Source organism: Doryrhamphus excisus, chromosome 2, assembly GCF_030265055.1.
Source record: "Doryrhamphus excisus isolate RoL2022-K1 chromosome 2, RoL_Dexc_1.0, whole genome shotgun sequence".
NCBI lineage: Eukaryota > Metazoa > Chordata > Actinopteri > Syngnathiformes > Syngnathidae > Doryrhamphus > Doryrhamphus excisus.
The window spans coordinates 9,105,248-9,126,904 of NC_080467.1; the positions used below are offsets into that span (position 1 = coordinate 9,105,248).

The following is a 21,657-nucleotide window of genomic DNA, read 5'->3' on the forward strand; positions in this document are numbered from 1 at the left end:
CGAAGCGTCAGAAAAGTGGGATTTTTTGCCTTCTTTGGGTCCTGCCGGGACCCCTGATTAATGTGTGGTGGGTTTCGTCCACTTCCCGAACCAGGAAGGTGTCATTTAAACAACTCAAAAAAGGCCGAAAAATCGACAGCCGCGGACCTGAAAAACGGGCAAAAAACAAAGCGTCAGAAAAGTGGGATTTTTTGCCTTCTTTAGGTCCTGCCGGGACCCCTGATTAATGTGTGGTGGGTTTCGTCCACTTCCCGAACCAGGAAGGTGTCATTTAAACAACTCAAAAAAGGGCGAAAAATCGACAGTCGCGGACCTGAAAAACGGGCAAAAAACGAAGCGTCAGAAAAGTGGGATTTTTTGCCTTCTTTAGGTCCTGCCGGGACCCCTGATTAATGTGTGGTGGGTTTTGTCCACTTCCCGGACCACTTCCCCCTTACGTTTTTGTCAAAAATCACAAAATTCAAACTCTGCCATTTTATGCCATTTTTGGGTGCTTCTGGGGCCCCTGTTGAGTGTGTGGGAGGTTTCCACTGTATTTTACCAGAAAATTGCATTAAAAGCAAGTTGAAAAAAAATGAATAAAACGATACACCCCCACCCCCTTACGGTTTTTTCAATTTTTTCAACTTGCTGAAAATGCACTTTTCTGGTCAAAGAAACAGCGGAAACCTCACACACACTCAACAGGGGCCCCAGAAGCCCCCAAAAAGGGAATAAAATGCCAGTTTTAAATTTTATGATTTTTGAAAAAAACGTAAGGGGTTAGTATGTTATTTTTTTCAATTTTTTTCAACTTGCTTCTAATGCACTTTTCTGGTCAAAAAAACAGGGGAAACTTCACACACACACACACACACACACACACACACACACACACACACACACACACACACACACACACACACACACACACACACACACACACACACACTCAACAGGGGGCCCAGAAGAGCCCAAAAATGGCATAAAATGCCAAAGTTTGAGGGTGTTGATTTTTGAAAAAAAAAACGTAAGGGGTTAGTATGTTGTTTTTTTCAATTTTTTCAACTTGCTGAAAATGCACTTTTCTGGTCAAAAAACAGCGGAAACCTCACACACACTCAACAGGGGGCCCAGAAGAGCCCAAAAATGGCATAAAATGCCAAAGTTTGAGGGTGTTGATTTTTGAAAAAACTTGCTTCTAATGCACTTTTCTGGTCAAAAACACAGGGGAAACCTCACACACACTCAACAGGGGATCCAGAAGCACCCAAAAAGGGAATAAAATGCCAGTTTAAAATTTTGTGATTTTTGAAAAAAACATTATTTTGAGGTTTTTTTCAACTTGCTTCTAATGCACTTTTCTGGTAAAAACAAAAACAAAAACAAAAACAAAAAAAAACACAGGGGAAACCTCACACACACCCAAAGATGCTAAGAAGCATCCAAAAATGGCATTAAATGCCAAAGTTTGGAGGAGGTGATTTTTGACAAAAAACGTTTGGGTTTTTTTGGGGGTTTTTTTCAATTTGCTTTTAATGCACTATTTTGGTCAAAACAACAAGGGAAACCTCGCACACACACTCAACAGGGACCCCAGAAACATCCATAAATGCCAGGTTTCTGGGGCGATGATTTTTGACAAAAAACGTAAGGCGTTAGTTAGTATGTTTTTTGTTTTTTTTTCCAACTTGTTTCTAATGCACTTTTCTGGTAAAAAAAACAAACAAACAAACAAAAAAAACAGGGGAAACCTCACACACGCTCAACAGTGGCCTAAGAAGCATCCAAAAATGGCATAAAATGCCAGAGTTTGGGGGCGATGATTTTTGACAAAAAACGTAAGGCGTTATTTAGTATGTTTTTTGTTTTTTTTTTTCCAACTTGCTTCGAATGCACTTTTCTGGTAAAAAAAAAAACAAAAAACAACAAAACAAATTTCTGCTGCTGTTTATATCGTTATACAAGTTTAATTAGCTACCTGGAAGTTTGTGTGTGTATGTGTTTTACAACTTCCACTCTTTGGACCGTGGCTGGATGCTGAAAAGAGGTGAGTCAATGTCAAAAGATTTTACAAAGTCCACAGACGTCCCTGGAAGGAAGGAAAGAAGGAAGGAAGAATCGATGGGTAGAAGCCCGAATGTGTAGAAAGACGAGAGTGAAAATTGAAGACTAAAAGTATGAAGAGAAGACAAAGAACACTGCTTGTGCAGCTGCTCAGCTTTGCCGCGCTCGTTGCTTGTGGTGAGTTTGCTTTCAGAACCAAAGAACCCAGATTATTAACCACAGATTAACAGTTCGGGGGCAGCACCAGTGTGCAAATTGGATCCAAATACAACACATTCAGTTTTGGACTCATTTGAATTTAGAACAAATATGTGAGAGTCCTGTCTTGATGACTCCATTGTCGTTAAAAATGGAATACAATTGGAGGTTGTCGGCATAAAAATGAAAGAAAATGTTGTGCTTGTCAAGAATTTAACTGAGGGGCAACAAAACAGTACTGTTCCAAGAATGGATCATTGTGGCACACCATTGTGAACTTCCAGTGAAATACACAAAATAATTCAAACGTGAACCACTGAAAAACGGTCTGAGTCAAATGTCAATTTACAACTTTTTTTTCCCTGAATTTACGACTTTTTCACTTAAATTTATTTTAATCCTAAATTGTACATGTACGATTTTTTTTCTCATAAATGTACAACTTTTTTTCTTCGGAATTATGACTTTTATCTCAAATTTAGAATTTTTTCCTCATGCATTTACTACTTTTTGCTTATAAATGTATGGCTTTTTTCTGAAATGTACAATTTTTATTCACACTAATTTATTTTAATACTAACTTGTAAATGTAACATTTTTTCTCATAAAGTTATGACCTTTTCTTGTGAATGATGACGTTTTTCTCTTAAATGTATAATTTTTTTTTCTCATACATTTACTACATTTTTTGTAAATTTGCGATTTTTCTCTGACGTTTTAAGATTTTTTTTCTCGTAAATTTATTTTAATACGAAATTGTACATCTATGATTTTTTTTCACATAAATGTATGACCTTTTTTCTCCTGTCTTTATTACTTTTTTCTTATAAATTTACATCTTTTTCCTCTTCCTCTTCTGAACATTTTAATGCACCAAGAAGAGAGATATACAGATGCGGGGACTTGTTTTCCAGACGGATGCACTTCAGGTCGATTTTAGCAAGTTATTGAACGATGGACATGTGATTCTAAAGTGTTTGGGTCAAACATTAACTAATATGTAAGGCCATTCAGTCCTTCCTCCAAGTTTTTGCTGGACTGAGGAAATGTCATGAGACTTTTATGGTTGGAAGATGCTTTTTTTTTTCTGTTGCGCAACTATTTTACCAACAAAAACTATGAAACTTTCACACCATAGGATAACGCTTACAAAAGTGGGAGAAAGCTGTATTGCATGGGAAAGTGAGATACACGGTATTGTGTCTAGCAGGTAGGGGTGTCCAAAGGGTGTCAAAATATTAAGATATTTTTGTAACGTAATTTTACAACAATAATGACACAATATCACGAAGAAAAAAGATGCATAGGGTTGAACTATTAAAGATTTTTTTTCCCCGGAATGTTATATTATTAAAAATAATCAAAGTTGTCATTTTTGGAAATTTAGTGTGCGGTAGTTATGTTAAAAGCATACAAAAAGTCCAAATGTTAAATAGTTAAATAGCACTGACCAAAGTTCATAGTCATAATACTTTTAAAAAGAATAGAATCCCTCTATTGCCATTACACCAGGCACAACAAGATTAAAAAAGGCTTTTCCAGTTATAGTGCAAACACAGTAATAAAAAGTGCAAAGCTCAATGAGAAAACAAGCTCAATAAAAAGTGCAAAACACACCATAAACACAGAAATACAGGTGTAGAGACAGTACAGTAGGGGACCTAGCATGCAGCACTGTGGACAACAGGTGCTCAGCATGCGGGCCAAGTCTTACCGTCTGGGGTCTGTTGGTCAGAAGGTCCGGGATGATTGTATTGAAGGCCGAGCTATCGTCCACATCCTGGCGTAGCGCTGCTGTTGTTCCCGGTGACTTTTCCCCTGAAATATACACAACTGTTTTGTTATTAGTAGTCCTTGCTTCCTTTCATTTTACACAAATAACTAATCACCTAAAAATGTCATCCAATACTTCTCTACAAGAGAGGAGAAATATGATCTCAGGGAAGAACTAAATTCGAAACACTTATGTGCTAGGACTACGTTAAAAAGCCATAGCATTTCAGTATGTGGAATCAAACTACGGAATGGATTGAGTAAGACCCTCAAACTATGCACAACGATGAGCCAATTCAAGAAACAATACAAGCAGTTGATGTTTGCTAAATACAAGGATGAAGAGTCTTGAACCAGTCATGATGTGCTATATATATCACTATATTGACACTTACTATGGTACACATTATGTCATTGGATGGTCATATCACCTCGTACTTCAGTACGTGACAAAAAATAAAATAAAATAAAAATAAAAAAATAATAACAAATTTAAAAAAAAATTATATGAGGAAGGCAATAAAATAAAATAAAATAAAAAATACAAAAAAAATTAAAACTATATTAGGAAAGCAGGAAGTGAACAAATGTAACAGTTACTGATTGTAAAAGTACCAGATGGAGGGGTGGGATTTAATAAGCTTTGCTTCTTCCTACTCCTTTTGGACATGTGGAACTGTGAACTGATTATGTGATGCATTCAATTGTAATCTGATGCATGTTCAAATGAAATTAAACCATAACCATTACAAAAGTTTGTGTGTAGTTCCAACAAACAGCCACTAGGGTGATTTCTTTAAGCCTAACTGTGAGTGATGTTGTCATACATCGTGTTGTGCTCTCAGGACAGAGTCAGTGTCAGGCGGGCTGGAGGGAGAACGACCACAACTGTTATTTCTTTTCCGAGGACACAAAGTCGTGGTGGGATGCAAACGCGTATTGTTTGTCGCAGAACAGCAACCTGATGAGCATTCAGGACATCCACGAGAGGGTGAGGATAAGAAAGTGTTTTTATTCTCGAAATGTCATTCCTCAACATCATGGGACATTTCTTCTAGGTGTGGGTGAGGACGCAAATCGGTATGGAGATCTTCTGGATCGGCCTGACTGATGACATCACGGAGGGCGTGTGGGAGTGGACGGACGGGAGTCCTTTCATACAATATTTATCGTATGTTTTTGTTTGTTTTTGTAGTGCTACTTCTAAGTTTGGCAGAAAAACATTCCAAGAATGAAAGAACGGCTGGGTTGCGGGAAAGACATAGACTGGATTGTTGCAGATACTGGATGCCAGGCCAGCCAGATAACTGGGGTGATGATCCAGGCGAGGACTGCGGTCAGGTGGTTGGATCCAGCTCAGGTCACTGGAACGACGAGAACTGTGACGTCCACAGGAAATACATCTGCAAGCATCCTAATCGTAAGTCCGTACGACATTGTTTGAATCCGGCAGCTCCGATCCTAAGTGGAGTTACTCCTCGTCTCCGCTTATCGGAGGTTGGGTCACTTGGGAAACAGCCTGAGAAGAACCTCCCTATGCAAGGCTGGTTCGTCCGGCTCCTCCCAGTGGTTTTCTGGGTATTCCCAGACCAGTTGAGAGAGACTTAGGTCTTCCCTGACGCCCCTTACTGGTCAGATTTACCCTCCCCCAAGGAGGCGTCCAGGAGGCATCCGGACCAGCAGCAGCTCTCCAATGCTTCCTTGTCTGAGTCCAAGTCTATCATTTGACACATGAGCCCCAAAGGTCACGTTAGATCCCGACGCTAGAACTTGTGTGCCCTCCTCTTCAGTCAATCCAGCCCCGCAGTGCGACTTGAGCAACGGGTGGAGGCAGTACGGATCCAGCTGCTACAAACTGAAGGCCCAAACCACAAAAAGCTGGACGGCGGCCCGTCACGACTGCGTCCAAGAAGGGGCGGACCTGGTCTCCATCACTTCAGAAGCGGAGGAGCAGTACATTACAGGGACACTGGATGCATCCCGGTTTGACCTCTGGATCGGACTCTCTAATTTGGTGCGATTATAGAAGAGCTCTGCTACTGCAAGGAACATTTGATGAACATTATATGTTTGTCTCCTCAGAAATGCAACAAGATCTCATGTCATGTTGAAGTGGGGAGCAGCCACATGAACTGGTCGGATGCTCTCCCAGTGGCTTACACAAACTGGGCGGCAAACCAACCCACAATGTAAGTAAGCCCAAAGTGGCGTCGCCGTGTGGCTGAAACAATGTTCAAATGTGCCTTCCCCCAACAGCGACACCCAGGTCGGCTCTTGTGCAGCCATCATCAAAGATCCATCCGACCAATTTGGCAAATGGAGGTCTCACATATGCCGATACGAGCGTCCCTACATGTGTAAACGGCCCGTGAACAGTAAGCTGGGCGGAATCGGAATGATCTTATGGGAAAACAGCAATGACGTGATTCCTTTGTGGTTCTCTTCGCAAGCCCTCTGCCCCTCCGGCTGGCTGACATTCGCCGGCAGCTGCTACTGGCTGGTTAGCAACGCCAACCTTCTGACCACTTGGCATGAGGCCTACATCCAGTGCTCCAATGTGGCGGCACACCTACTCATTATAAACAGGTAGGCCAGGGGTCGGCAACCTTTACTATGAAAAGAGCCATTTTAGAAGAAAAAATAGAAGAAAAATAGCCTGGATCTGCAAAACATATATGTATGTTTAAAACAACATTGGAGGGAATTTGGGGTTATCAAAGTAGTTCAGATTAGAAAAGACGAGTTGGAGTACTCTAGTATTGGATATAAACTAACATAAATGTATGTGTAAACTACTGTAAACTTACCTAATTTGTTTACTCTAGCGCAAACAAGTTCCCATGCCGCTGTTCTTAAATGATCTCTAATTTATTTTTTAGAATTGTCAAATAGCTCTGGGAAAGTATTACTTATTTTTCTTCATGTTTACCATGAATAGCAACCTGTCTGCTCATCCAATCACCGGTCAGGATGCATTCATTGTCTCACACAAAGTTGGATTTTTTTAAACTCATTACAAAAGACGTACATTTTCCCCAATTGGGTGTTAAAAAATATTCAAGCATTGCAAAGGGAGCCACAACAAAGAGGCCGAAGAGCCACATGCAGCTCTGGAGCCGCGGGTTGCCGACCCCTGAGGTAGGCCAATCCCAAGCTATCCATATCAAGTTCTTATAACAATACCAATATTCTGACACATTTAGGGGGCATGTGCTGAGTTTGCAGTTTTATGTTTACGTCAACATCGCAATCAAAACATGGCATGACACCCAAATAAAATCAATAATCGAGTCATCTTGTATTGCTCATACAGATTTATACATGCAAACCAACAGGTCGCAGTAAGCAACTTCTCCCAAAGCAAGTCCGAGCTTTTCTTCCTGTCACTCACACACACCTGGTGACACAGTCTTAGTGGATACAAAATGTCTCAAAATGTTACGAAAAAGTAACCAACAACCAACAACAGGTACTGATGATAAATGAAGCCAAGTCATCAGGAAAACTGTTGAGCAGCTAAGAAATCTATTTTATTGCAATATACTACGTATACCAATATACCACTTATACCAATATACCAATATAGCACTTACACCAATATAGCACTTATCCCAATATACCACTTACAACAATATACCACTTATACCACCACCATATTTTATGCGCTCTAAGACACTGTTTTTCCACACAGTTGAACTAATGCTGATGTTCTCTTCACGGCAGCAAAGATGAACAATTCTTCATCAATGGAAGACTTCCAGACTTTCACCAAGTGGACATTCCTGACATCTGGATCGGCTTATCGGGTAGGCCGTTGGCTTTGACCAAAATAAGGATCATGAAACCGGGTTTGGGGGGAAAAAAAGCCATATTTTTTCTGGCTTTTTAAACGGAACACCGAAAAACAGAATAGTGGGCACGTCTGCGCTGTTGTGTTGAAACAATGGCTGGTGTCCAACAAGTACACGTGACATCGTCATATATTTAATTATCTGATTGCGGGATTGTGTTATTGTGCTATTTCAAGTTGAAACAGATGTAATTTTATGACAATAAAGTCAAAATATTAGCAAAAACACCTGTAGGCTAACAGGAAAAGTCGCAATTTTATGAGAATATGAGGAAAATAATGTAATCGTTTCAGGAGCACAGAGTTCAAATATTACAGAACAATACTCAATTTAAAAAAAAAATTATATCGAAAAAATTTTATTTTTAGAAAAGTTTTAGAAAATCCGGTTATGGAATATGGGAACCAAGTAGAAATATATAAAAAGATTACAAAAAAATCACAAGCAATGCAAGTAACCAGCAATTATCATATTTTCAGGACTATAAGTTGCTCCGGAGTATAAGTTGCACAAGGCCAAAAATTAGGTGAGAAAAAAAAAAACATACATAAGTCGCACTGGAGTATAAGTCGCATTTTTTGCGGGTAATTTATTTTCCAAACTACTTGACCAAAACAGACATTACATCCTCTTGGAAGGCAAGTTCTAACAATAAAAGAATAGAGAACAGGCTGAGTAGGTGTAAGATATGCTAACACAATGCTTATTCAGCTACACAAAAAATAAACATGAACAGAAAAGGTGTCCAGTGTTTATGTTACATAAACAGTTTCTTCAGTTATAAGTCGCTCTGGAGTATAAGTCGCAGGAACAGCCAACCTATGAAAAAAAAGTGCGACTTATCGTCCTGAAAATACGGTAATATTTCAACACTGTTGCCTTTTTCCAGATAAGGACCAGGATGGTACATTCCGATGGGTGGATAAAACGGAACTTAACTTTACAAACTATGGACCCGGCTGGCCCAGAAACACTGCAAACATGTGGGACTGTGGACAAATCTTCACAGGTAATGAACTTAAAAAACTAATCATGACACGTAATTGCATGATAACACAATGTATGTTTGATTTCCATAAAAGGAAACTATGAGGGCAAATGGGAAACAAGCACCTGCTTCAAGAAGTTAGGTTATATTTGCGAGATGACAGGAGGACAAAACCCTAAACCCACTCCAGCGCCAAGTGAGTAGGCTAACGGAGGCTTAGCATCGTATGACAGAATAATAAAGGAGTCTTTCCTGTTTTAGCGTCCCACTGCGACCCTGGCTATTTGTTGTATGGGGATTTCTGCTATCATTTTGAGGGTGATCTGGTGAAAACGTGGCATGAAGCTGAGGCTCACTGTGTTGCCGGGCAAGGTCACCTGGTCAGCTTCCACTCTGAGGACGAGCTCAGCTTCTTAATTGGTGAGAGAAGACAAATTAAATGGAACATAAGCTTTTTACGGTTGCAAATTACCCGCAAAAATTGTGACTTATACTCCAGTGCGACCAATGTATGTTTTTTTTCTACCTAATTATGCATTTTTGGCCTTGTGCGACTTCTACAAATATACAACATAAGATGGCCAGAAATATTTCAATATTGAACAAAGCAAAATTTGTTCTCAATCATAAATCACTCCACTCTCTTTATTGCTCTCTGGTTCTACCATATCTTAGTTATTGTGTGGAAATATGGGCTAATAACTATAAAAGTAATCTTCACTCGCTAAATGTACTGCAAAAAAGGTCAGTAAGGATAATTCATAATGCCGCCTACAGAGAACATACTAACTCCTTATTTCTAAAATCACAAATACTTAAACTTGCTGATATTCAAACAGCTAAAATAATGCATAAGGCTAAAAATAACCAATTAGCTAAAAATGTCATCCAATACTTCTCTACAAGAGAGGAGAAATATGATCTCAGGGAAGAACTACATTTGAAACACTTATATGCTAGGACTACCTTAAAAAGCCATAGCATTTCAGTATGTGGAATCAAACTATGGAATGGATTGAGTAAGGACCTCAAACAATGCACAACGATGAGCCAATTCAAGAAACAATACAGTTACAATGACAATGACAGTTATGGTACCCATTATGTACAAAGGTACGAGGTGCATTATTTAAAAAAAAAAAACTGTATTATGGAAAGCAGGAAGTGAACAAATGTAACAGTTACTGATTAGGATTTAATAAGCTTTGCTTCTTCCTACTCCTTTTGGACATGTGGAACTGTGAACTGATTATGTGATGCATTAAATTATAAATATATATATATATACTATATATATATATATATATATAAATATATAAAACAAGGAGCTAGCTTTGCCATAATTAGCAATGTAACTCCAGCTATGTTCGACATTATATCAGCTAACACTTTTGACTTTTTTCCTGAAGCTCACATGCCGGGACACGCTTGGGTGGGACTCAATGACATTAAAGTGGAAAGCCAGTTTGTTTACACCGACGGGACACCTCCAGTAAGTGAAGCAAAGGGCACATTCGGAGCAAGAAATCCAGCAATGCTGTTATGCTATTATACACAAAGACGCTACATATGAACTAAAAACATTTCAATCCGACACCCAGGATCTCCTCCCATGGGCCCCAAATCAGCCGGACAACTGGCAGAACAACGAGGACTGCGCTCAACTGCGAGGGCCGACCCACTCAGAAGCTGGAAAACTCAATGATGACTTCTGCACTTCCACCAAGGAGTTCATCTGCAAAAAAGGTCCGAAGTCTTCATGATTGTATTTTGTGTTGAATATTAAGGCATGCCTCTTCCAGTGTGCATTTCCGCCCTCCTGTATCCCTACAGCCAAGGGACAAGGACCTCCTCCACAACCACCCACATCAGGACCAGGTGGACCTCACACTCTAGTAAACATCTCCTCGTATAGAATACCTGCAGCATACAGTAAACTGACGGGTTCGCTGCAGGGTGGAATGAGAAATGTGGCTCGTGGATGGCCGACCCCTTTAACGACTTCTGCTACCTATTCAACTACCTGTCCATGAGGACCTGGGCCGAGGCGAGAGCCGACTGCGTCAACCAGGGGGGAGACCTCGTCAGCATCACCGATCCCTTTGAGCAAGCCTTCATCCAAGGTGCAGCTTTTGGTCCGAGTCTTGAAGAATTCTCACAAAGATCTTATTAGAAGAGAGTTCTTCAATTGTGCCAGATTGTTCACACATGCTCAACTCAACAGTACCAACAACAAAAAAATAAAAAATAAAAAATAAATGGACACATGCATGCATTTATGCATGAATTTCTATAAGAAGCTAATGACAGTAACCAAGGTTCCATTGTAGTTCCATAATTTTTTTTTCAAATTTTTCATGCAAAACTATGAGTGTGATTGAATTTACATTATTTGTTATGAGAAAATGCATTAAATTTTCATCTGACGTTATGAATGGATGAACAAGGTTCATTCATTTATTCATTTTCTACCGCTTTGTCCTCACGAGGGTCGTGGGGTGCTGGAGCCAATCCCAGCTGTCTTCGGGCGAGAGGCGGGGTACACCCTGGACTGGTGGCCAGCCAATCCCAGGGCACATATAGACAAACAACCATTCACACTCACATTCATACCTATGGACAATTTGGCAATTTCACAATTTTAAACTAGCATGTTTTTGGAATGTGGGAGGAAACCGGAGTACCCGGAGAAAACCCACGCATGCACAGGGAGAACATGCAAACTCCACACAGAGATGGCCGAGGGTGGAATTGAACCCTGGTCTCCTAGCTGTGAGGTCTGCGCGCCAACCACTCGCACGCCGTGCAGCCCCACACATCGGATAACGGTTACAAAAGTGGGAGAAAGCTGTATTGCATGGGAAAGTGTGATACACGGTATTGTGTCCAGCAGGTAAGGGTGTCAAAAGGGCGGCCTAGGGGCCATTTCCGGCAACAAATAAGACCTGTCCCTCCAAAACAACAGAAAAAAGCAGTAATCTTACAAGAATTAAGTCAAAATATTAATATATTTTTGTAATGTAATTTTACAACAATAATGACGAAATTATGAAGACAAAATATACATAGGATTGAAATATTAATTTTTTTTTTTCAAAATTATATTATTAAAAACAATCAAAGTTTTTTGGAAATTTAGTGTGCGGAAAAAGTTGTGATAAAAGTATACAAAAAGCCCAAATGTTAAATAGTTAAATAGCAACGGCCAAAGTTCATAGTCATAATAATATTTTTCTCTTTTTTTTGAGGGCAAAATAAACAAATTTCACCTTAGAAAAAAAAACAAAAAACAAAAAAAAAACAGTACCAGCAACATCTAATTTTCATAGGTTCCATGTAAGGAATTTTGCTGGTGTTTTACTGATATTGCTACAAAATACTAAATATACTAAAACATAACACTAGGTAGCACCAACGATGAATCAAGCACCAACCACCACAGCCCCAAGGAGTGATAAATGCTAACCAAATGCTTCTCCTGTTGCCTGCCTTTTGCCTCAATCATCTCTGCCTAATTAGCCTCCAGGAGTTTCACTTTGAATGACGCCATTATAGTTTTTTTTTTCCAATGCAGAATAGGAATCAGTTGACCTTAGTAACTCCATCACCGTCCTTTCCAGGTGTGGTCCAGCTGACCCCGACTGGGATCTCCCTGTGGATGGGCGCCCATGACTCCATCACTGAAGGCGGCTGGGAGTGGACTGACGGATCCCCGTTCAGATACATACACTGGAATGCAGGTTCATCTCCAGCTTCTGTCGTGTTCTGAGGTTACATTGAAGACAAATTGAGATGTTTACGTTCTTATCGGTTCTTAGGTAACCCTGATGACTACTTTGGGGAAGACTGTCTGTCCATACTGGTTAACAACGGATACTGGAATGACGACAACTGCGAGCACAAAAGAGGGTATATCTGTGAGAGGAGAGGTGAGCTGTGGTCGTCTACTTCATTTGCCATATTTGCTCATAGCGCTTTGACGTACGATTCAATTCTGGGTTGCAGGAAAGACACCAGAACCTCCTCCACCTCATGATGGTGAGTCACCTTTAGATGGAGCTTGGACAAAATGAAAAGGTACATTTTCTTGCAGGTTTCATGACGGCGATCGTGTGCCAGGAGTCGTCCGCTGTCCTTCACTGTCCGCAGGAAAGCGTCATCAACATCCAATCAGCTTTCTTTGGACGCAAGAGTGGTGACATCTGTCCACATTTGGAAGGATCAGACGGTGTGGTCTTCGACTGCCGATGGTTTTCTTATTTCATTGGGCCTTTGCTCATGGGACTTTTATTTACCGACCATCAGGGAGCTGCACAGTGGAAGGCATACTTCCTTATTTCAGGAAAGCATGTGACAACCGACCCTTCTGCTTTGCATACGCTCACATAGAGGAGGACCCATGTCCCTCCATCTCTAAGTACCTTGAGATAGTCTACAGCTGCGAACAGAAAGGTGTCTCCACAAGTTCTTTAGGAATAGATGTGGATGGACGGCCTTCACACGTCTTTTGTCTGTCATCAGTGTGTCTTCACGGATTGGGCGTTGAGGACAAGAACATCACAGACTCCCAGCTTTCAGCTTCTTCTTCTATGGGCAGTTACACCCCCGACAAAGCCCGACTGAATGGGAACTCCTGCTGGAGGCCTTTGGGAAATCGTATGAACAAGCTTGACTATCACTATCAGGCATCGTCTTCGATACGCCGTGACAGTTGATTGGTTGTTGACTGATCGAAATGTCTGCACTCTTCAGCCACAGGCAGCTGGATCCAGGTGAACCTCGGCCAGACAAAAAAAGTGACAGGGATCGTGATACAAGGGTGCCCCTTCAGTGACTATTGGGTCACCAAATTTATGATGCAGCACAGTTTGGACGGGAGAACCTGGACCGACTACACCGCCGACGGGGAGGTAAGGAGACAAATGATCAGTGTTCTGGATTCCAACCTGAGAGAGGTCTACCTCACATACTCATATATCAGATTGTTGTTTATTTCTAGTTTTTGCCCGGGTCGACCGACAGCAACACTGCTGACACACAACTGCTGGGTACGCCTGTATCCGCTCAGTACGTCCGCATCCTGCCGCTGGAGTTCAGCGGTCAGGCTGGTCTTCGTTTTGACATCTTAGGATGCAAGCCTGACTGTAAGCAGAACTGACTTTTAGTTGGTCTAAATGATAATATAAAAGTATTTATTATTATTTGAAACTAATGTCCAACAGATGCGGTGACCTGTGCCAACAAGCCTAACTTCAACTTCGCCAATGATCAAATGACGTGAGTGAGATAGGACACAATGTTTCTAGTGACAATGTTTCCAGTACCGTCCACACTGACGCCATTCATGATCTTTAGGGTCCACTGTCCGGCTGGTTGTGCAAAATCCAGCTACAGCGTCTACGGGACATCAGTGTATCGTGCGGTATGCAAATTTATCACCTGCCTCAGCACAGTTAAGTTCTTATAGGTGACTTTTCATTTGTTCTCGAACAGGACTCTAACATCTGTGCAGCTGCAATCCATGCCGGTGTCATTCTGAATGAGGTTGGAGGAGATTGTACTTTGCTGAAAGCTCCAGGACAGAACTTCTACGCTGGATCTACCAGGAATGGCATCACCTCAAGGCAGTGAGTGGCTGACTTTTCACTGCCAATTCATTTGAGGGGCTGGGATTCTAACCATTTTAATACGTGCAGATTTGATGGCGACTACGCTGTGTCTTACACATTTTCAGATGGAGGTGAGTATGTCCAAGAATCTTAACTATGGCAACGTTATCGCTGACATGGGATTTCTTCGACAGAGCTAAGATGCTCAGGACCTGACTGGTATGAGTTTGGGGAGTTCTGCTACAAACCTTTCGAAGACAAAAAGACATGGTTTGATGCTCAAGACACCTGCAGGAGCCTTGGTGCTGAACTTGTGTCCATTCGTTCTATGACGGAGCAGAGTTGGCTGGAAAGTTACCTGTACTACGGTATGACTCCCAACTATTACTACTATTACCACCATTATTATCACATACTATAGCATTAATTGGCCCTGTACTCTAGAAACCGCCCATGAATGATACGGGAAAAGGCTGAAATGATACTGTGTCAAAGCCCAGGGCAGTGATACTGATAAAATATAGAGTTTAACCATGTCCAGTATCAGCCCCCCGTAGCTGTCCACTCAGAGCGCGCTGCTCTGGTCTCGTGCCCGTGAAACAACCAATCAGAGAACCAGCAAAGTCTCCTGTCTGCAACTATGCCCAACAAAACTCCCAGGTCATGAAGTGGGCTCCTGGGCTTAACTTTCGAAACTCCGCGCATGTGACAGGAAATGTCACTGTAGCTATAAATATTCCTAGTGCTTCTCCAGTCACCAAAAAACCCAAACTTGATTAATGGAACTTTAATTGTCAGACATTGATAAGATAAGACTGTTGATAAAATATTATTGTTGAAATATTTTTGCAATTATTGTGTTTACACTGTTTAGATATAATACATGTAATAAACTGAAAACAAACTGGTCTTTTGATTAAATAGTATGTGATAATAAGCTCATGATTAAATAGTATGTGATAAGATCATATATATAAGATAACCTATAAGTATCATCACACGTATTAACCGAGTCAGAGCTTTGTTCCCGCAGCTACTAATGACATGTGGACTGGATTAAATGATCTGGTCGTACCCGGCATGTTTGTATGGTCAGACCACCACATGGTCACCTTCACATACTGGGCTCCAGGAGAACCCAACAACCATGACGGTTTCAACGAGGACTGTGTGGAGATGTTACACCAGACTGGCAGATGGAACGACGTGTCCTGCACAGAACTCAATAGCTTCACATGTAAAACGCCCAAAGCGCATTACCCACTTCCGTCTGTGAAGCCCACCGTGTATGGATGTCCTCAGGTAGGACGGGAAAACCTGTCGATTCTGAGGAGGTTACGGCTTACCTCTTTGTCGTGCGTTAGGGCTGGGATGCTTACGGCTACGCCTGCTACTGGATGGAGGAGACGGGCAGGAGCTGGTCGGACGCCAAGGCTTTCTGTACCGAGCAGGATGGCTTTCTGCTGCACATCGGAGACATGTGATTGGTTCAGTTTGCGCAGGCATTTTTACTGCATGCTAAAAATGTCACAAAAGCAGATGGCCAGGTCTGGTCTAGCGCCGTACAAGTCTTATTGAAATACTTTACTGTGTATCATCGCAGATATGAACAAGCACATTTCACAGTGGTGCTGTCGGGGAAGACAGGTTTGTGGTGGATTGGCCTACGAGCAAAAGCAGGGACGGGTGGAGGGGTGAATTATATCTGGGACAACGGCTCCCCACTCACGTTCACTCACTGGGACAGAAACCAGCCAGGTAGAGTATCAATCCTTGTGGCATAAACACAGCCACATACCAGTTGACACTCAAATGTCTCCAGATAACAGGGACGGTACCTGCGTCGCTATGACAACGGGACAAGTTGGCGGTTTCTGGGATGACAAGGAGTGCTCAGAGAAATTTGCATTCATCTGCGAGAAACCCAGGCCTGACATCACGCCGCCCACCAAGCCTCCCACCCCTCCTCCTGCACAGGGCTGCGCTGAAAGCTGGACCTCCGTGCCTCAGCTGAGGAACTGTTACAAGGTAGGATCCAGTTCCAGTCTGTTCACGGGCGTGAACCCTCAACTCCTCCAGCTGATATCTTGCAGCTCTTCCACAATGTGGAATGGCATCACAAGAAGAGCTGGGGGGCCGCACATGAAGACTGCGTGTCCAGAGGTGCCAACCTGGTCAGCATCCACAGTCAGGAGGAGGAGGAGTTCCTGTCCCTTTTCAGCAAAGCCAGCAGCAAGTGGATTGGCCTCAAGCACAACCCCACACAAGGAGGTGAGTGACCAAATTGGAGATCCTGTCTTTGGTTTGAATCCAGTCAACATCTCACACTGTTAGGCTATTCCTGGAGTGATGGTTCAGCGCTCTCGCACACCAACTGGGGTCCCAGCGAGCCCAACAACCACGAGGGCCGTGAGGAGTGCGTGGAGATGGTGAGCTCCACCAATGGGACTTACTCCTGGTGGAATGATCTCAACTGCGATGCTCACCAAGATTGGATATGCATGATTACCAAAGGAAAAAACCCCATTCTGCCTCCGGTGCCCCCACCGCCACTACCAGGTAAACGGAACCCCGCACTTCCTGTCGAGAAACATGGCTATGGTGACTATTTCCTGTTTCTACAGCACCAGATTGTGGCAGTAACCCCGGCTGGAGGAAGAACAACAACATGTGCTACTACTACAATGACACAGACATCGTGGACGTCCACACGGCCATGCACCGCTGCTGGGCCGAGAAGGCCACACTTGTCTCCATCCACAGCAAGGATGAGCAGGCTTATGTCAACAGCATGGTAGGACTTGTACTGGGTAGATATTCACCTAAAATGTCTAGAAGGCCATAATGTGTTTGACTCCCCCAGGTGGGGACAGGTGAGGTTGCGGCAGCTTGGATTGGATTGATGATGTTGGGAATCACGGATGGACAATATGCGTATGTAATCTCAAAATGTCAACTAATAACGCAAACTAAATAATGAGTGTAACGCTTGTGTCTTATCCACGCAGGTGGCAGGACCTCTCTCCTGTCTCGTATACTCACTGGAGTCCGGGTGAGCCCAACGATGCCAACGGGGAGGAACAGTGTGTCCAGATGAACAGACATCAAGGTGCTGTAGTGTTGTTGGCAGATTCATTCCAGGAGATGTTTGCAAACTGTGCCGTGTTCAAGGCGGATGGAACGACGTTAACTGCGGTCGAGCCGGAGCGGGTTATGTCTGCAAAAAGTTCCCCGGAGACGTCCACACTCCTCCTCCACCCACGCAACCCTGGGAGGGCAACTGCCCCGCAGGTAATGCAGAGCTTTTTGAAGAAATAAAAACATGCTAGGTTAATTGGCGACTCCAAATTGTCTATAGGTATGAATGTGAATGGTTGTTTGTCTATATGTGCCCTGTGATTGGCTGGCGACCAGTCCAGGGTGTACCCCGCCTCTCGCCCGAAGACAGCTGGGATAGGCTCCAGCACCCCCGCGACCCTCGTGAGGAAAAAGCGGTGGAAAATGAATGAATGAATTTTGTCTGATGAATCTCCCGCCTGTCTAGGATGGCTACGCTTCAAGGACAAGTGTTTCCTGTTGAAAGGAAAGAAGAATGACATGAAGGCCAACTGGACATATGCACGTAGCTGGTGCAAAGACCAAGGAGGCGAACTGGCCGTTATCGACAACCAATACGAAAACGGTCAGCAGAGAAAAACTTCTTAGTGAGAATTAAATGTTCTAGCGGTTCCATTCTTTCATAGAATCTTTCCATCTAGACTTTGTGTCCAGTTACCTGAGAGACCTGGAGCTTCCCACATGGATCGGCTTGTCCGATCTCCTGGTGGAGAACCAGTATGCTTGGAGTGACGGCGTTAGCCCAGTGCTATACACCAACTGGAACCACAAGGAGCCCAACAATGCAGGAGGGGCGGTGAGGATAGGCTGTCTGTCACTCATGTCACCGTGATGCTTCCCACTCATGAGATCCCGCTTCTCTCACCAGGAACACTGCGTGGCCATGACTCACAATGCCCTCGTGAGCGGCAAGTGGAACGACGACGCCTGTCATAAGGAGCACAGCTTCATCTGCTTCAGGAAGAAATGTCAGTAACATTCGTTACATATGTTCATACAAGATTGTGCTAATTCAAAGAACTTAACCAAAACATCCACAATAACAACATTTATGAAAATTATTTAAATATGGGGTAGGTGTTCTCTACCCAATAACAAATCATAATATGATGGGCAGCATGCAAAGACTTCTCTTTTGACTATTCTTCGGCTTCCACCACAGCGAGCAGTATTGCGCCCCCTCCCCCGACAAGCAGCCCCTGTCCCGCTGGCTACATATCCTGGTACCTGAACTGCTACAAGCTAGTGGAAGAGCCCAAGGCCTGGACTGCGGCTCAGGCAGCGTGCCAGCAGCAAGGTGGAAACCTGGCCAGCATCGACATGAGCTACGACCAGGCCTTTGTGGCCGGGGTGGTCCTGCAAGGCCGAGGGGATGCCTGGATCGGACTTAGGCTAAAGGTGCCGGTTTGGTGGCAGTGCATGTTTTTGGATTTGGATGGGTTACCTTCATGCAATCTGGTCTTGCAGGATGATGGCGCCTTTGCATGGATAGACGACTGGCCGGTATTCTTTACTCATTGGGGGCCCGGAGAACCCGATAACCTGAAGGATGAGGGTTGCGTCAGCATGCGAGGTTCACCGGTGTTTCACGGCACATGGAACGACACAAAGTGTGATGAAGCCAAACCCTACATCTGTAAAATCTCCTTCGGTATCAAAGCAGTTCTTCACCCATCACGATTTTTTCTTTACATTGAGACAAAATCACAAATCTTCATAAAATTCTTCTTCCAGAGAAACCACCACCAACTCCCGCTCCTGGGGATGGGAAGTGTTTTCCTTTCTGGATACCGTATGGACGCTACTGTTACTACGTGTACAACGAGCAGCAGGGCTTCTCCTGGCTGGATTCACGCCATTACTGCGAGACGTCCAAGACCGAGATGGTGTCTATCCACAGCAGGGCGGAGGTAGAGTTCATCAGGAGCCTCAATCATACCAAATATCACAACCTCTGGATCGGCCTCAGCAGGGACAGCAACTGTAAGCAAACTAACTTAACGAGCGGTCGGGGGTTGAACGTGTGCACTTACCTTTTCTGTGTGGTTGCACAGTCGGCTGGGCCTGGACGGACCAGACATCTGTGGGCTTCCTCAACTGGGCTGCCGGTGAGCCCAATGCAGCGTTGCACCCGGGGGAAGTGGCCGAGGAGAACTGCGTGGAGATGTACCCTGACGGCCGTTGGAACGACAACGACTGCCTGCAGAAGAGAGGCTTTGTGTGCCGCCATCGGCAGTGTAAGCGTTCCTTTCTAAAGCCCTTTGTGGCGTTACGTACATTCTGTCAAACACTTTCACTCTTTCTTTTTTTGACAGACTATACAACAGATGATGGTGGAAACCCCATTTTCCCCACCGACGGACCAGGTGCCGACAGTGAGTGGACATTTCACTCATTATTTTCACCACCTTTGTTTCTTCACTTTATCAATAATATTAAAGTGCTAGTAATGGTACACAAAATGGAATACTGCACATGATGACCTCCAGCCTTTATCAGCAGGTTGACAAGCACATTGTGAGTGCACTGATAGCTTGTGATGTCTCCTGCCAAACAAAGAGCGACCGTTTTTGACTCTGTGGCACAGTATTAAAACAATTAGTAGTAATTGTGAAGTAAAGGAGACGTCACACGATTAGACTAGACATAAATTAGCTGCACCGTTGTCTAAGCCGCAGGGTTCAAAGTTTAAGAAAAAAAAAGCATCAGAATTTATGGTATCTAAAATCAAGGACAAAAATACTGGACCGGAAAAGTGCATTAAAAGCAAGTTAGAAAAAAAAAAAAGACACATTTAGACAGACTTATGTTTTTTGTTAAAAATCACCGCCTTCAAACGCTGCCATTTTATGCCATTTTTGGATGCTTCTCAGGCCTCGTTGAGTGTTTGTGAAGTTTCCCCGTTTTTTTTTTTTTGTTTTTTTAAACCAGAAAAGTGCATTAGAAGCAAGTTGAACCCCCCCCCCAAAAAAAAGACATACAAGATTTACGTTTTTGTCAAAAATCACCTCCCTCAAACTCTCCATTTTATGCCATTTTTGGATGCTTAAGTATGTAGTACTTAAAGTAAGCAAGCGAATTAATGACTTTAACCAAGGTTTTGCTGTATTTTTTTACCTTGATTTTAGGCATTACATCTTGCTCAAAAGCGGCATTCATTTAGCTGAGGGGTGGGCAAACTACGGCCCGGGGGCCAAATGCGGCCCACCAAGCATTTGAATCCGGCCTGCCAGTTGCTTTTCTAAGTATTTCATCTTTTAACATACAAACTGGCAACATGACTTGCAAGTCGGATGTCTTATTTATTAAAAAAAACAAAGTTTGATGTGGTCTGATGTTTAAAGTATTACTGAAAAAAGGGACATGAGAACATACAGCTCATAGTATAACACTTTTACAGATACAATTAAACAAATAATTAAAAATATGATGAGCATAAAATAGTGTGTGTGTGTTAAATATATGTTCTGGCCCCAATTTTGTTAACTCAATGCGGCCCACAAGTCAATATTTGCCCACCCCTGATTTAGCTATACGTAGGACTACGGTTCAATCTTCCATTTGTCATCTATTTGATCAGATGGAGGGGTGATTGCAGGCGCCATCATCGGAGCGGTTCTGATCGTCAGCCTGCTAGGCGGGCTGCTTTTCTACGTGTTCAGCGTGCGAGGGTACAAGTTGAGCCGTCTCAGCCTGCCGACGCGAACGACCAATAACTTCAATGTGGTAAGGAGCCGTCGTATGGAAAGATGACTTTCTACCAGCGGGGGTACTAATAGTTGACTCTCCTCCTGCAGCCTGCGTTTGTCAACCCAAACTTCGGCGGAGAGTCTGACACGTAACTGGAGTTTGAATGAGGTTTATTGTAAATATGTTTGATTTCCCTACAGTATATTTTTCTTGTTGATACTTTCCAGGTAATATTTGATCTAATCAGCTGCACAAAACCCTAATCCGATGCCTTTGATTAAAAGAAAAACGTAGAAACTGTTATTTCCAGTGTTTATTTCTCTGAACACTACAACAAAAAATCCCATCACAGAGTCGTTCATTTCTGAATTCGTAGTTTAGACGA

General features: G+C 42.9%; 1 protein-coding gene across 1 annotated transcript; it reads left to right on the plus strand.

Moving 5' to 3' along the window:
• Positions 1 to 2,159: 2,159 nt before the first annotated feature.
• Positions 2,160 to 21,424, plus strand: LOC131104421 (macrophage mannose receptor 1). Its single transcript, XM_058051589.1, has 49 exons — positions 2,160 to 2,223; positions 4,863 to 5,008; positions 5,076 to 5,188; positions 5,298 to 5,437; positions 5,808 to 6,031; positions 6,100 to 6,206; positions 6,274 to 6,392; positions 6,468 to 6,603; positions 7,741 to 7,823; positions 8,758 to 8,877; positions 8,951 to 9,052; positions 9,118 to 9,276; positions 10,266 to 10,348; positions 10,458 to 10,602; positions 10,690 to 10,734; positions 10,812 to 10,979; positions 12,477 to 12,596; positions 12,675 to 12,785; positions 12,862 to 12,894; positions 12,950 to 13,084; positions 13,162 to 13,308; positions 13,378 to 13,512; positions 13,609 to 13,766; positions 13,856 to 14,000; positions 14,079 to 14,133; positions 14,212 to 14,278; positions 14,350 to 14,483; positions 14,553 to 14,596; positions 14,660 to 14,833; positions 15,499 to 15,767; positions 15,830 to 15,945; positions 16,069 to 16,223; positions 16,288 to 16,493; positions 16,559 to 16,736; positions 16,800 to 17,024; positions 17,090 to 17,259; positions 17,329 to 17,399; positions 17,474 to 17,574; positions 17,637 to 17,756; positions 18,010 to 18,147; positions 18,224 to 18,378; positions 18,451 to 18,550; positions 18,745 to 18,980; positions 19,050 to 19,233; positions 19,317 to 19,565; positions 19,637 to 19,819; positions 19,898 to 19,957; positions 21,163 to 21,308; positions 21,380 to 21,424. The coding sequence occupies exons 1-49, from the start codon at positions 2,160 to 2,162 to the stop codon at positions 21,422 to 21,424; spliced, it is 6,519 nt and encodes a 2,172-aa protein (XP_057907572.1).
• Positions 21,425 to 21,657: the final 233 nt, after the last annotated feature.

What these genes read in the sequence shown, in the direction of transcription:
- LOC131104421 (XM_058051589.1), top strand. Translation starts at nt 2,160, where the DNA reads ATGAAGAGAAGACAAAGAACACTGCTTGTGCAGCTGCTCAGCTTTGCC. An exon ending in GTGTAAACGGCCCGTGAACA is followed by an intron (nt 6,393 to 6,467) that starts GTAAGCTGGGCG and finishes TCTCTTCGCAAG; the next exon opens with CCCTCTGCCCCTCCGGCTGG. An exon ending in TGTGTGCCGCCATCGGCAGT is followed by an intron (nt 19,820 to 19,897) that starts GTAAGCGTTCCT and finishes TTTTTTTGACAG; the next exon opens with ACTATACAACAGATGATGGT.